At 29.7% G+C, this 17009-nt stretch overlaps 1 protein-coding gene across 1 annotated transcript; it reads left to right on the top strand.

Annotated features, from left to right (window-relative positions):
- LOC104760057 lies at window positions 13893–14436 on the top strand. Its single transcript, XM_010482907.1, has 2 exons — window positions 13893–14141; window positions 14233–14436. Exons 1-2 carry the CDS (start codon window positions 13893–13895, stop codon window positions 14434–14436), a joined length of 453 nt encoding a protein of 150 aa, XP_010481209.1.

Raw genomic sequence — 17009 nt, 5'->3', positions numbered from 1 at the left:
GTCAGGCCAGCGACTGTTATAAACAAAAAAAGTTAGATTTTAGATATCATTAATTGTTAGAAAAAAACATTACATTTTTAGTATAGTAATTACATTTTAGCAAGATCGGCCGTTTTGATTCCTGCAATTTCATCTTCAAGTATAACCTTCGAACATCGTAATTGAGACATCAGACATTCGATACCTATTTAAGTATAAGTTTGGTTAGAAATAAAATGATAATTCAATGCAATAAATTTTAAGTGTTACAATTATGAAAATACTTTACAGTACCTTCAAAAACAGATATCCTCCAAAACAAAAGCGTACACATTATTGGTTGACTACAATAGGTAGGAGAGGAAAGAATTTTTCCCCTCTTTTAAAGAAAATCAACACAAGTTTCGCCAACTGCAACACACTCGATCTCTTTGCCACTATAACATTTTTTGTAATAGTAATAGCTAATCAGATACTTAAAATTTACTAATAATATAGTTTAAGTAATACTGATAGTTTTACAAATTATCTTACATGACGTCAAGAATAGTAAATGTCACAACTTTATTATTGGACGTGTAGCCGTTTTGACGATCGAGGAAATCAATTGTCCGACTCTCATTTACATGCATCACCATTCCACAAATATCTAACATAAAATGAATCCCAATGAAATAGAATATTATTTCGTCTTCTTATAGATAGAAATTAATTATAATAGAACGAATACTTGTTTATTAGAAGTTACCAACACAACAGTTCTTCTCATCATGTGCAAATTTCTGCATCATTAATGAATTAATAAGACGGTAGAAATTGTCTGTACTTCTCGGAGGTATTGGAATCATTTCTATTTGGTCTATGAACATGATCACAAATGGATTGTTTGAATTTCTGAAAGATCATCGGCCACCTTTCACTCTGAATCCTGAAAGCATGTACCAGTCTCCTTCCTTAATTCTGTCATGAAACTTTTCTACATATAAAGCAGCATCTATTTTGGCATCAATCCTTCCTCCCTGTATTAGGAATATAATTTTGTTTGTTAAGTATGATATTTAAACTTGTCATTTTACAAATGACAATAAAAAGAGATAGAAAACATACCCTCTCGTCTGTCAGAATCAAACATTCATAAAAACGTTGCCCATCAATAAAATGCGGTGACCATTGGCTAAGAATTTTGACAGCAACTTGTGGATCACGTACTGTAGGATTCAAATCTTTTACTAACACGACCATTGTTTCTTGTTTTTATTAAGTGGATATAAGTAATAAGGATATAATAGAGTAAGAACTGCAATGGTTTTATAATTTTCATGGTTTCTTATATTTATAGCAAAACAAAGATAATTCGATTCAATTAAAATTTTTATTTTATGTGGCTAGTACAAAATATCGTGTATTACACAAAGAAAGTTGCACGCGTTTCTGATTGATATGAATGAACAATATATCGTTTGTTTTCAAGGTTCTCTTAATTGGTTTGTTGAAAAATGCAGATGCTTGAACAGAAACACCTATTTTGGAAATTTCAAGCAAGGATGATGTACTTTATCAACATCATGCATTGGGCTATAATATGTTTTTTAAACAACTTTTAATCTTCTTAATTTGAAATAATTTCAAGCAACGTTCAAACACTTTTAAATAATGCTAACATAACTAATATAACTCAATATAGTTATGGAATAAATATTTAATTCATGTTTTTACGGAAATTTAAAACATTACAGAAAACAAAAACTAAATATTGCAGAGAGTACTCAAGCGGGAATTCTATGCTTCTCAAATGCATCTTCAACAGCAAGATGAATATAGGAGTCAGGTTTATCAATGTATTTTGGAAAAAAAAAAACTGATCAGTACTGTTCATCAATTAGTTTCTAAATATAGAAGGTTAAATTTGTTATTTACTTGAAGTCCATGAAGAATTGACAGTCGGTACCATCAAAATCTTTAATTCCTGTTTATGAGCAAAAATAAAGTACAATTTAATATATATTCATATACTTATATTTATTTTTATTTTTTAATGATTAGATGTATGAATTTAACTTACCTATGCATGTAGTCTGAATATTCTTCACCCTTTGGATCCTCTATTATATCCGAACACCCATCGCCGTTGGTTAGGAGAACATTATCATCTTACAAAACCGTTTTTTTGTTAAAAAATATAATCAGTCAAAAATTTCATAATCATAATTTACAACTTTTTTAACGGATGATATATTCAACCATTTCATTACCTCCAAATCTGACTCCTTTTCACATTTCGAACAGACAAATCCTCTTCCCGTTTCCAAGCTTGTAACGTTTGAACATATGATTGGCATAACATCCGGTTGCAAAGCAGTCAAGTACATATCCTCTTCGAAAAAAGTTAACTTAAATCAAATCTAAGAAAGTATAAAAGATTACCCAACATAATGTGTCAAGTACATATAAATCTGTCAAACGATATTTCGTTCCATTTATTAGATTTCTCCAAAAAGTGCATGCAATAATATTAGAACTTACTCAATTGACATGATTCTGAATCTGATGTATTGTTCCATCAGACTCCAACGATCAGCACTGTCTTCTTGTCTGAAACTCTTGATTTCCCCAATATTAGTGATGCATCCAATCAAATTGACTGCATAAAATATTTTGATTTGTATTATAAGTAGTAAAATTAAAGTTTATTTAAACAATCCATTAAAAACTAATACTTACCATAAGGCCAACGTCCATGAAACTCATTATCATAAACACGTTTAAAACACAGGTTATTAAAAGGTTTGCAAATAATAGGATCTCTTGCAAGACTTATTCTAGTCTTGTCTGTGAAAATAAAACGATAACCGAGATTGGTTTTCTGGATCTGCTCTTTATCCTCCTTGACTTTGAACCTCTCAACAACATAACTTTGATTTTCCGACATATCAAGATACGGAAGACCATAGAGTGATGCCGGAACTGTGGCATGTCCAAATGAACCCTAGTTCACAGTATATGTATAATTAATATTTAGAAGAATATTAAGTCAATCCATATATACTTGATGACAATCCATATATACTTAAAAATAAAGAAAAAGCAACAATAACAATACCTCTTCGTCAACCGATATTAGTTCTAACAAAACTTCATTCAAATTATTTTTCATTCGCCATGAACGGAACACCTTAACACAAATCTTTCATTGCATAGTTGAGGGATTCACCTTGTTAAGGAACACAAATCTCGCCATTTTTTATAATAGAAACAAAGAGAAATTATGAAGAGATTAGTTTAGAAAAAGTAAAGGATGTAGAAGTTGAAAAGGTAACGTTTTAGTGCTATGTTATATATCTCGACTGTTGGAATTTAAAGAGTGTGTAAAGGTCACATTGATAGATTCGACTCCAATCGTCGTTACCAGTGACATCTATTTTAAAAAAACATTTAAAATACAAAAATTTAGATTCATCGAATCAAGAATAAAATTTATTATATTAGTAAATGTGATATTTTTTTTATTATTATTCATGAAAGTTTTGAGAAAATATTAGTTATGTGAATTCGAAATTATAAAATTTTAAACTAAACCATAAAACCATAAATATAAAAGCATCAACTAATCTTCCAAATTTTGAAAGTGATCTCGCATATCGAAAACTTCAAGACATGGATAGTTGAATAGAATCCGTATACAGTTGCATGCGGTAGTTATCATTGTATGACCTAAAAAACATAATATAAGATAAGCATATATTTTATCAAAGATTGCCGTAATTGTTTAGATTAAACTCTTACCTTCGACATTAACAATGACACCAAATCTGACGATGCATATAATAATGTCGTCTTCAATTTCCCGGAAACCATCATAAAAATGTTCAAAATAACATTGTTGCAAATGGCATCTCAAACGTATACCACTTGAAGATGAAGAAGAAGTTAGTTTTTCTAATAAAATAAGTAAACAAAAATTCTATTAGTATTATATACAAAACCCACTCTTTGTTTTCAATCTCAAATAAAAGTTGATGTTGGACATCGTTGTCTGAGACGTATGCGGAGCTTTCAACATGCACAAGAAGGCCAATCAAATCTAAAAAGCAGAACGAATATATTATGATCAGTAACACATATTTCATATATTTACTTTTTATATGACAACTCAAATAATTGATTTACTACTTACCAAGACACATTCGGATTTACAGAGCCTGAAACGACGTCTATGAAAGATACGAAAGAAAAATAATCTTTTTCATTCAAAGAAGATATCATTTGTGCCGAAGTCATGATGTTTGATAGAATTTTAAATTTCTGTGTTGTAAGTCTAAAATCCCCAACAGCTGGTGTTATATCAAAATTAGAAATAATGATCTAATTTGCTTCAGCAAATACCGGTTCGAAGCGTTGGACCAAACTCCGGTCGAAAGTTCCATGTATCTTTGAACCCTATAAAAAGAATATCAAATTAAATAAGATTCAAGTATGGTTATGATTACAAGTATATGAATATATATTACCTTATTATCCGCTAATACAAACTCAACCACCTCGTTTAATACAGCGCTCCAAACAAATCTTCTAACAATCTTAACCTTGATTCTTCTTTGAATTAGAGAATGTTCTAAATCAGCAAGATGAACACAAGAATACGAATTAGTGTTCATATTTTCAATTTTCTTATACTTCTTTTTTTTTTCTTTAGAATAGGAAGCATTTATTGAATACGTATATATATACTAAATCGACATACAATATCTTGGTTAGAATATTCATTTAACCTTATTTCTTGAAAATTAACATTATCACAAGAGATAACTTACGAAATTGGTTAATATCCATCTTTATTTTATGGTTTTATAGAAATTATCTTGAATATAATTTTTTAAAAAATTAACATATATTATTAAAAGTATAAATCAATCTTTTTCAGAATTCTAATATTATCGTATGAGATCAAGAGTGAATATCTTTGATAGTATACAAATTAAATTTACGAATATTATTGAAATTTTCTTGGAATGTAAATATAATGATTATAGTAATTTTATTCGAGGATAATGTTATTCTGAAATTACAAATATTGTTAACCACTAAATGGGATACGAAGTTTATCCCAATCAATATTAGGCACAACACAATCTTCTACATCTTTCTCAATAACTACTCTAACTTCTTCAAGCCTCTTACGCTCCTCAATCAAATTGATGTGTCCACCTAAGATATCATCAATTAGTGAGAGTTGAGCATCAATTGTTTCAAGCTGACACGTGAGTTCGGTTGATTCTTCTTTCTTCTTCATATGCTCTTTCACTATATCAAGAATGGCGGTGAAACGTTTCGCCGTCTCCTTTTGAGAGACATCTATAGATTTTTGAAACGCCTTTGTAACTTTGACAATTGCTTCGTCTTCCCATTCATAATCGGACATGAGTTCTTTGCGTTTTCTAGAACATTCACCATCCATGGCAAAAATCGAAACTATTAAATTTGAAATCAGAATTCTTGTAAGCAAAAAATTGAATTAACGACAGTCAAAAAAACCTTAGAGAACTTACTTGAAAGATGCAAATGATAATCACTTGGTAAAGAAACTTAGAGGACGACTATTTTTAAGAAGAGGCGACGAAAGATAAAAAAACTCAACATGTAGTGGAGACAAATAGTGCTTAAATATATGTACGGAGAGTCACGAAGCCTTTCATATTAGTGTCTCATGAGGTAAAGCCCATTTGAGTTGAACAACAGTTTCAAAGCTATTGGTAATTTAAGACTATAAATTTAAGTGTTAATTTATTGCGTAAAATATAATAGTTTCATGCATAAGTAAAATTATTATGCATGTCCAAAATAACAATAATAGTAAAGGTAAATAACTGAAATAATTGTAAATGTAACTGAAAACATCTAGATGTAGGCGTACAGAAACGCATGCTCATGGTCCCCATCATTTTTTGTACGTGCTCTCTTCCTAGAGTTCCTACAGCACATATTGTACATTAAGAGACTATATTTGAAATAATTATGTAATAAACTAACAAAATAGGGTAACTTACAAACGTCTAAATGTTTCAACTTCTGGAATGTCAGGGCTAAGCCTAATTTGCGTGCATATAGTGTTAGATACAGTCCTCCTACCTACAATACATTTGGAATAGAATTAAGATTAGTAAAGTATTATTAAAAAATCAAAAAATATTAAAATTCTAACGAATGAATTGATCGTCTGTACCTTGGAATATATCAATTACACCCCATCGAATAATTCAAATGAGATTTTCACCTATGGAATCTTTGTAAGCCTCATAGAACTTCCCAGCCGCTATTCCGGTTAACTCACATGTCAAACGCGTATTACTAAAACAATAATCAAGAACATTTATATGTTTAAATGTTTAAATATCGGAGTCACGAAGGTCGAAACAAATTCTAAGGTACATAAAGTACTCTTGTGTTTCATTCTCTTTCGGTAAATAAACCTGCTCCTCACGATCTTCTACTTCAGTTTCAGCATCTTCACATGATTCAGTTTCATATTTGTCGTCTTCAGTATCATCAATGTCTTCCTCATATTTGACTTCACTATCATCGGTCTCTTCATCCATTATTTCATAAAAGCCTTCATCTTCGTAATCTTCTTCTTCTTGAAAACAATCATCATCAGATTCAGTATTTCCTCCATCATCGTCCTCATATTCAGATCCATCAGAATCACTATCATCCGAACCAGTATCATTGGAATAGTCCATGTGCTTGTCCAATGGATCTCGGCAACACATCTTTAACAATCGACGAATACTATCACTTTGTGATCTAAGCACATAATTGTTGCCGTTATTCGAAACCATCGAGTTTTGTTTATGATTCCAAGTATCTAATATTCCAAAATTGGTTACTTCTCCAATGACATCTTCAAATGTAAGACGTAATTTCATATCAAAATCATGTATAATACAATATAAGTCAACCACAGATATATTTTTAAATATAGAGACGATGTAACATACCGACCAAGTAATCATCACAATAATAGCCACTTTTAATTAGACTATAATCGATGAAATCAAAGTGTTCTTCACCTCCAACAATCGAACCCTTAATAATCTTGGTCTAAAACAAAATAATAATCTTGTATCGATGGGTTGTAGCTCTGCATGACCCATATTGGTCTACAACTTTAAAATTTTCAATCCCAACCCAATCACCAGCATTAAATTTGGACACAAATTTGTCATATACATCACCACGAAAGCTACATTGGATCTTATTACCCTATTAAATTAAAAAAATTATCATATTATTAGCTTATTAATTTCAACCGTGGTCTCATACGATAGTATCATGTTCATAAATTCATGTAATTATTTACGAATTTAAACATTCAACAAACCTGATTATCAGTCAAAACCATCTCTAGGGTTGAACCAAGTCGGACGGTTTTTTCTTCCCATAAAGTCAAGATTCTAACATGGATCTTCCATTCATATTTTGAAGGATTCAAACGTGAAACACGATCAACCGTATTATTCATGACCACAATATAACCTGCATTATGCGATTTCAGTAATTAAAATCAAATATAAAACATACGAAATAAGGGGAAATTCTAAGAACCTTGGAATATATCTGAGTTTTGGATATCGATTATAAGCTCTGACCTGCGTCTATATATACAAACTTAGAGATGGATTAATTTTTTAAATACATAAATTTAAATTATTAAATGAATTTTCATATTTATAATAGTAGTTATGTCTAGATATTTTCTGTAAATATTTCTTCTATATGTTCATTTACTTATTTAAACAATACTTATTTATACTATTATTTTCCGATCATACAAAATCTACTAAATATCATCTATGTTATACTTTTAAAGATGACCCCAATATTTTTATTTCCATCTTTATCACTTTAAATCTACAATAAATATGTTAATACAGTTAATTATCCATTCAAACATTTATATATCAGTTATTTATGTTAGTTTTATGTCCCAAACAATGATTTTTTCCATTTTCAATATTCTCAAATTTGTAAATTTTATAAATCGGTAACTATTCATTTTGCGTATATGGCTTTTACAAATAAAGAATATACATCAAAATATTGTTACATTTTACGTTTTAAATTTAAGAAATTTTATAAATCTACGATATCTACTATTTGTTCTAAAGGCATAACTTTATTAATAGGTAGTTTTATGAGATATTTCACAAATCCAAACTCTATATTCTCATAGAAGTTGTATAGTCTAAAAGATCGAAAAATAATTTATTTATAATTAGATTATTGTTACATCCTGTAGAATGCAAATTAAATTAAAGAAACAAATATTATTGGAATATTATAGGGTGATAAAAATTATCTTCTCCTTGATTTTCTCTTCCATATCATCTTTTTATCACACCAAACGGATGATTTTGGAATTTCAGCATAGGTATGATCAGCTTGTGTATTATTAGTAATCCAATCCGAGAACATATTTCTTGTAATCGTCGAAGAAATCGTATCATCATTCTCTAGATCATCCTTATTAAGAATTCTAGTTTTCCTGCAATATAGTATTCCAAGAATAAAGATTTTTTTTTTAATTAATTAAGTCTTGAAAGAAGACGATCGACATAAAAATCTGGTTCTTGTAAAAATACCTGATATTGAGTAGAAACAAACTTGTAGATTGATCCATCTGATCCATGAAACCTAGGTCAAATGGTTATTAATATTATATGATTAGATATGAAACCACGTTACAAATTGGTAAACAGAATTATTTAGAATCATAAAGCACGATATTATACATATTTTAAAAGGCCAACCAAGAACAAACAAAGTTTTATGATTTATGAATCTTGCTTCCATATAAATCTCTGCATGATCAGTAAACAAATAGGATCAGTACGAACTGTGGTATTATATGATCAGGATACAATTATAAATAGATCTGAGATCATTAAATAATTATATATATATATATCAAAATTCAACCTAGAAAATTAAAATATATTATACCTTTATAAAAAGACGAACCAACAACTATCAAAGTTTTATGATTTGTGGATCTTGTTCTCCAATAAACCACTATACGATCAGGAAAAATAAAAAGGATCAGTCGAATACAATTATAAATTTGAGAACATTAAAGAATTATATATCAAACTCAACCTAAAATCACAAAATAATGTACAGTTATTAAAGGACTAACCAACAACTACCAAAGCTTCATGATTAGTAGATCTTGCTCTCCAAGAAACCAGTATACGTACAGGAAGAATAAAAAGGATCAGTCGAATACAATTATAAGATTGAGAGCATTAAAGAATTATATATCAAAACTAAATCTAAAAAAGGACAATATATTTTACCTTTATTAAAGAACAAACTAACAACTAGGAAAGCTTCATGATTTGTGGATCTTGCTCTCCAAGATACCACTATACAAACAGGAAATTTAAAAAGGATTAGTCAATGAAACATTAAAAAAAGCAAGATCAAAATATAAATATAAATTTGAGAACACGACAAATAATCACAAAAATTCAAGAAAAGAGAGATTTTGTTTTTTGTTTTTTTTGGGTTATGGTCTAAGCAAATGATATCATTGTATTTATAGATGTAGAAGACCTAACTTTTTAGGGTTTCTGTATTATTAGGGTTTTCAGTAAAGAGGTGTATTTTCATCAGGCCTTTTTCCATACAGAAACCCATTTATTATTTTAACGTCGATCTTTAGACTATCTAAGCCCATTAATTTGTTAAAATTTGATTAGGTCATGCCATATTTTCGTCATCTAAACTCCAATTAAACGTATAAGAGAATCATATAGAAATTTGAGAGATTGATCTCACAAATTCTAGTTTTGCAAATAACTTTTTGTGTAAATAGATTTTTTCTGTCGATTTTTTTGATTTATTTTTAATGCGAAAATAGGACAATTTACGTCCAGGGGCAAAGTATTTCAACGTGAGGGGCACTTTTCATTAATGGCAAAACGGTAAAAGTTTGCTGAGGTTGAATGTGGGACGTTTTGACTTCTGCTTTAATATAATAGATTACATCACAATAGTGTATGACTAATCATGGAGAGAACCCCGGTTCTGCCCTCCTCCCTTATGCAGAAAACCTAACCTCCTCCAACATGGAGAGAACCTTCTCTTTGCCTTCCTCCCTTGGGGGAGAAAACCTTGCGTCCAACCTCCCACACCTTCCTTCATTGAAAAGATAACCTTGCGCCCAACCTCCTCCACCATAGAAAAAACTGCGGCTCTGCCCTCCTCTAGTATGGAGAGAACATGTTCGAGTCTTTTAGCTATCTCAAAGTGGGTTGCTCTAGCAACCAATGAAACTAAAGACACTTTTCCAACGTTACAAAATTTTTTTATTTGTTAAATTTTCCAATGTATTTCATGGAAGTTTCTTTGACACACCATGATGTAGCCTCTGTCTCCAAGCTCTTATGAATCTATTAACAATGATTTATCTTTTTCCAATCTATCTATGTTTGTTGTAGGTTTGTGTTTGGTTACTCTATTTTTTCCAATAACATTCTCCTCTTTATCTCCTTTTGAGATTGAACGAATGGTAACAATTATGTTTGCACAAAAGAAAAAGGTATACGACCAACCAATCAAGGTTGAGGAATTAAAAGAAAATTAATTTTGACATAATTAATAAAATAATAGAAAATTATAAGCACGACAATATATGAATCTCAAATAATTCAAAGATGAAAATATAAATTAAATAAAACAATCTAAAACTACTACAATAAATTTTAACATACAATATTAGAAAAAGAAGATGCATATATTAATCTTCCATTTTTTTGTCAACATATTAATTTTACCTATTCCAAACTAAAAAAGCAGAAAGTAGGAGTATATTTTGGTTTAAAAAAAATAAGGAAAATTTGTCTTCCCATTAAAAAAGTTTGACCATTAGAACAAATTTGAAAGCAATATTTTTGAATAAATTATTTTGTTAGATGACTAATAGGAGATGATCTATATTTATATAGAAGTGAGTATTTACATTTTTTAGAATTAATAATTTTCTGTATATTTTCCTTAATCCCTTTTCTATTGTATGAGAAAATTTATCCAATGAGCTCATTATTTTAAAAATTTCTTGCTTCCCATTTTTTTGTAAGACGTACTATCGTACGACGATAAGAACGCTTTCTGTTTAGTTGATCTAGTGTTATATAATCTCAGTTGTTATCTTGCATTTGTGTATTCATCTTTTTTTGTTTATGCTACATGTCCTGCAAATTAATAGAAATAAGATTAACACCGTGAGAAAATTATTAATCCCAAAAACTTTAGTTATTAAGCATGAGAAGCTTTGTTAACACTACAAAGTCAAAGATTGCGTAGTATGCATTATGAAATTGAGAAACGAAACAAAATGTAAAGAAACGACGACGAAAACATGTGGTAATATCTATGAATCTTTTTGTATAGTTGCTTCAATTAGAAAACCAACAAATTGCCTTTGGGACTTGTTCAAGAACGATGATGTTTCAAACAAAAGGTTAATTTAAAACAAAGAATAAAATTTTTCCAAGAAAAACAAAGCTAGTCCAAATTATTTTGTTTGGTGAAAAATATGTCATCATCTATTTGCTTATATAGAGTGGTGTATTTACAATCTTTTTCCTTTTAGGATTAACAAATTTTGTTTAATATACTAATATTACAATTCTCTTATGCATCATTTTACCAATCTTGACAACTGTGATTTCAATTTGAGTAAAACAAATTGTGATTTATGATCGTTAAAATTGACATATGTCACAATCTAGTGAGTTACTAACTTTGATATGTGATTTCCGATCGTTAAATTTCACACGTGTCACGATCTATTGAGTTACTAACTTGAATATTTAATCGTTAAAACTGACACGTGTCACGATATGGTAAGTGATAATTATCTTATGCATCGTTTTACCAAGCTTGAAAACTGTGATTTTAATTTGAGTTAAAAAAATGGTGATTTTTGATCGTTAAAATTGACATGTGTCATGATCTGATGAGTTACTAACTTTGATATGTGATTTCAGATCGTTAAACTGATGAGTTACTAATTTGGATACTTAATCGTTAAAACTGACACTTGTCATGATCTGGTGAGTTTTTAACTTTGATCTCTGATCATTAACACTAACACGTGCCACAATCTGATGAATTACTAACTTTGAGAACCAAGCTTTAGTATAATAAGATTCCATATGAATAATAATCTTAAGATTTGATATAGCTTAACCGTATAAGCCAAAGTTTCAATTAAAAAAAAAATCAAACACACAAAGTTTTAAAAGAGATATAGTCAAACATTCTAACGTATTGTTTACAAAGTCGACGTGATTTTTCTGATGTGGCGAGGCGATTTTGCTGACGTGACAATGACATTCTTTGTAATTACGTTTTTCTCATATAACATGCAATAGGAGCTGAATATAGAAAATAGACCCAAAATATGATAGTAATAAAAAAGAATAAGTTTTGTATAGTTTTGATTATTTTATCTAAAATGTATTGCATCTGACTAAATCTTCCTAAACAAAACAAAGAGAGAGAGAAACTAAAAATTGAAACTTACTTCTTAGCCTTGATTTTCTTCTTTTTTTGTCTATTCTCTTTTCTTCATTCGACGAATCTCCTAAACCATTTTCAAAGTGAGAAATGGTCAGTGCACTTTAAAATCATTTTTACACAATCTGATATTAACTGTAGCGAAGAATTTCTGTCTCACGTTAGATGCTTTTCTTGTAGGAGAAAGAGAAGTTGACGAAATGTTTTGGATGAAATAAAATACAAAGAAAACAGAGAGACATACCGATGGAAAAAAAAAAAAGAGAATTGTAAGGACTTATTTAGAAGGAAATCTGTGTAAGATCGAAACTTTATTTTATAATATAAACGTACAAATCATAACTTTTTAATATGAACCTACATGTCAATTCATAATTTTGAACACAAAAACTATTGTGAAACTCAGAATTTGGTGAGTATATATAAAACCAGGATGAACAAACAGAGAGCCAAACTTGTGAAATCTGAAAACAAAAATTGTAAATAGAAAGACAAAGACAAAGAACAATCAATCTCGATCTAGGCAGCAATACTTAGAATCAAAACACCGAGAGAAGGAAAATAGAAGAAGAGAGATCCGAGTGATATATACCTTTGGCCTTTGTAGCCCATGTCCGTTGAATATCAACATACACTTCAATTTTGGAAATTCATTTTGTTCCATTTGTTAAAAAACATTGATTTAAAAAACAATTGTGATGTGGTTTAATCTCATTGGATATGTGACTTGTGCTTTATATGATAAAGGATGTATTAAATATATAAAATAGAACTTAGGAGGGTGTATTGAAATTATGATTTTAGAGAATTTGATGAGATTTAGATAATTTGGAATTTTGATAGAATTTAGGGAAGTTGATATGATTTTCTGTAAAATTATTTCAAATTCCACCTAAAACCATGAGATTTAAATTTCTGTATTTTGAACTAAACAAATCCGGTCAAATCCTACAGAATCTCTAAAAGTAAAAATCCAAATCTACAAATTATCTTGAATAACAATAGATTTTAAAGTAGATATTTAAATCATCAGTTTAATAACAATGGATTTTAATAGACTTTTTAAAATTCATGATTGAATAACATATGATTTGTAGATTTTACACAAATCACTTAAAATGTTAAGTTGAATACACCCCTTTATATAAGACAAATTTAAGTAATAAAACTAATTATGAAACTGAAAGAATATGAAAGAACAGTCAATGAACAAAATTAAATATATTAACTAATATAACATTTATTTATTGCTATATTGTACATACATGTGTATGTGAAAAGTGTATATATATATATATTTCATGTAAGAAGAATAAAATAAAATAATAAAGATGGGGAAAACTCTAATATGTTTTTTCTTCTTATTTTTCTTTTCTGTCCAGAAAATAGACTCTCTTCTTGTATTTAGGAGATTTAATATTTCAATTTGGAATCGTCTTTCAGGTGGCAAAAAACTTATGATCAATTGTAGACAGGGCAAAGGTGAAGCGACCGACGTTGTTTTTCTTCCCTTCAATGGTCAATGGACGATTTACTTCAGAATTTACCCAAGAACTTTGATATGGTGCAACATATGGAAGGTAATTTCTTTCACATTCTTCGTGTGTCTAATTTTGCTACAATATTTTCTTATGTAAAATAAATATCATTTCTGTTATCGTATTTTATCAGGGGCCTGATTATGTGCAACATGCACATTTTAACGCATTTATCGGGAAAGAAAGCTTTATACATAATGTGTGTGGAGGTAGAAAGCCTAATGTATGTTTGTGGCAAGCACAAGAAGATGGAGTATATGTACGAAATAATGCAGTTGGAACCTTTAAACTTATGCTTAAATGGGATACAAATATTTCGACAAATATTTTATTCTAATTAAATATATTTCTGAAGAAATGTTATTATTTTACCAATATCTCATATAATAAAATGTATTGAGAGTTTAAACAAAGTGCACCACTAATTATTTACCATATTTTACTAGGTTTTAAACAAAAACTGTCTCCTTTTAGAGAACTTTAATTATTGTATTTATATTTTACTTGGTTTGTAAACAAAATGCACCACTATCAATAAGTATGATGATTGATATATGTGTTATTGTTTGATAGAGAATAAAACTTTCAATTTGACCAGTATTCATGTTTAAAATAAAATAAAAATATAGAAAAAAGTAATGGATATTAAAATTTACATTATTTTGTTTTCTTGTCAGCGGACCCCTTGTCCACTTCCAGTCTATGAACCCACTTTTTTAATGGGTCTCATGTCATCTTATTAGGTCTATAAACCCATAAATATCTGACAGTTGGTTTGTTACGTCCAGAAGACTTTAAAGACGTGTTTACCGTCCTAACTATATAACTAAAATATATAAAAAAATAGCTAGGTAACATATATATTTAATTTAACAAGATACTAGATTTTAATCCGCTGTACACAGTGTGCATATAATTTTTATTATTTATATTTTATATTGTATTTGTTTGTTAAATATTCGATGTTTTGCAAATAAGAAATTACTAAATCTCCCGTTTGTGCGGCTAAATGTTTATATTAACTTTTAACCCGTAATATACTTTATGACTATCTGTTTGTTATATTTAGTTTGTTTTGTTTAGTATTTTAGATTCTCTTTTGATTTTTAACTCTTATAACGAAAAATAAGGGATCTAAATACATAACAAGTCATTTATATGCTATGCTTACGTCACATTTTTTTTAATAATTTAACTATTTTATACAATTTTAGTTAAATCAACTTAATTTTTATATGTCAAATATTATAATATTAATAGTGTTGACAAATAATAAAATAAGGATTTAATCCGTGTTAACATAAATTTAATAATATTTATGAATTCTAACATATCCTCTTTATAACTCATCTACTATATAACCATATTATATAGTTTAAAAAAAAAATTACATATTTTAATATTTTATCAAGTTTATATATATATATATATATTAATTATAATATTTAAATAAATGTGAATCGAAGTTTTTCTTACGTTAAGAATCAAAGCTCACAGGTTTTGGAAAACAAAATAGTAATCAAATTGTTGTTTTCTTTCTTTGCAATAGATTTAGAGACAGAATATTTTTAATATTGCAACGCACGGACCACCACCTCCTTGCGATCTCATGCCCAATCTCAGTCCATGGGACCACTTTTTCTTAATGGGCCTCACGTCCTCTCACTAGGCCTGTGAGCCCATCCATATCCGACGGTCAGTTTGCTACGTCCGGGAGGCTTTAAAGACTTGTTAAAGTTCCTACAAATCATGACATGATCTTTTCCTGTGTTTTGTCCTCACTCGCACAGTACCGATAGTCACTTCCCAGAAGGTCACCCATTCTAAGACTACTCCAGCATAAGCACGCTTAACTTTCTCAGGCCCTTTGACCGAAAAGATATTTGCACTTTGGTGATATAGGTGGCCAAATCAAATCTTTTAAACCTCTCTGCAAGTCTCTGAAATCGAGATGTCACAATTCACCCCCACTAACATATCGCAATGTCCTCGTTGCGCACCAAGACCGTCACCCCCTACGGTGTGAGCCCACATGACTCCACACTCGTCTAGGTTCAGCTCTGATACCACTTGTACGTAATGCCCCGACCACCACCTCTTAGTGGACCCTATGCCCAATCCCAGTCCATGGGACCACTTTTCCTTAATGGGCCTCACGACCTCTCACTAGGCCTGTGAGCCCATCCATATTCGATGGCCGGTTTGCTACGTCTGGGAGGCTTTAAAGACTTGTTACCGTCCCTACAAATCACCACATGATCTTTCTCTGTGTTTTGTCCTCACTCGCAAAGTTTCGCAGTCACTTCTCGGAAGGTCACCCATCCTCAGATTACTCCAACATAAGCACACTTAACTGTGGAGTTCTCTCATGTCCTTTGACTGAAAATATAAGTGCACTTTTGTGACATAGGTGACCAAATCAAATCTTTCAAACCTCTCTGCAAGTCTCTGAAATCGGGATGTCACAAATACACAAGAGAAGGTGTGGTTAAATATATCATATTTTCTGTTTTTATATTGATCTTGCTGTATTTTTTAGTTAATAAAATATTTGGGAAACAAAATCTAACATATTGCTATTTTTGAAAAAATATTCAAGGATTAACTTTGTTAAAAAGTTTTTAAATAAGTACAATAAAACAATAGAACCTAAAATATACTTTAAAATGTATATATAGATTAATAGATCAAGTTTTTAAATAAGTACAATAAAACAATAGAACCTAAAATATACTTAAAAATGTATATATAGATTAATAGATCCGTAACACGCTTCTCGGAAAAATCCAGCCTTCGACTAACCGGTGTTAATGTGCAAAAAAAGTAGACTAACCGGTTAATGTGCAACAAAAGTAGACTAACCGGTTAATGTGCAACAAAAGTAGTCTGCCTTGTGTTCGAACTTCGAAG

The sequence above is a fragment of the Camelina sativa genome, chromosome 17 (genome assembly GCF_000633955.1).
Source record: "Camelina sativa cultivar DH55 chromosome 17, Cs, whole genome shotgun sequence".
NCBI lineage: Eukaryota > Viridiplantae > Streptophyta > Magnoliopsida > Brassicales > Brassicaceae > Camelina > Camelina sativa.
This window is presented reverse-complemented; position numbering and strand designations above follow the sequence as displayed.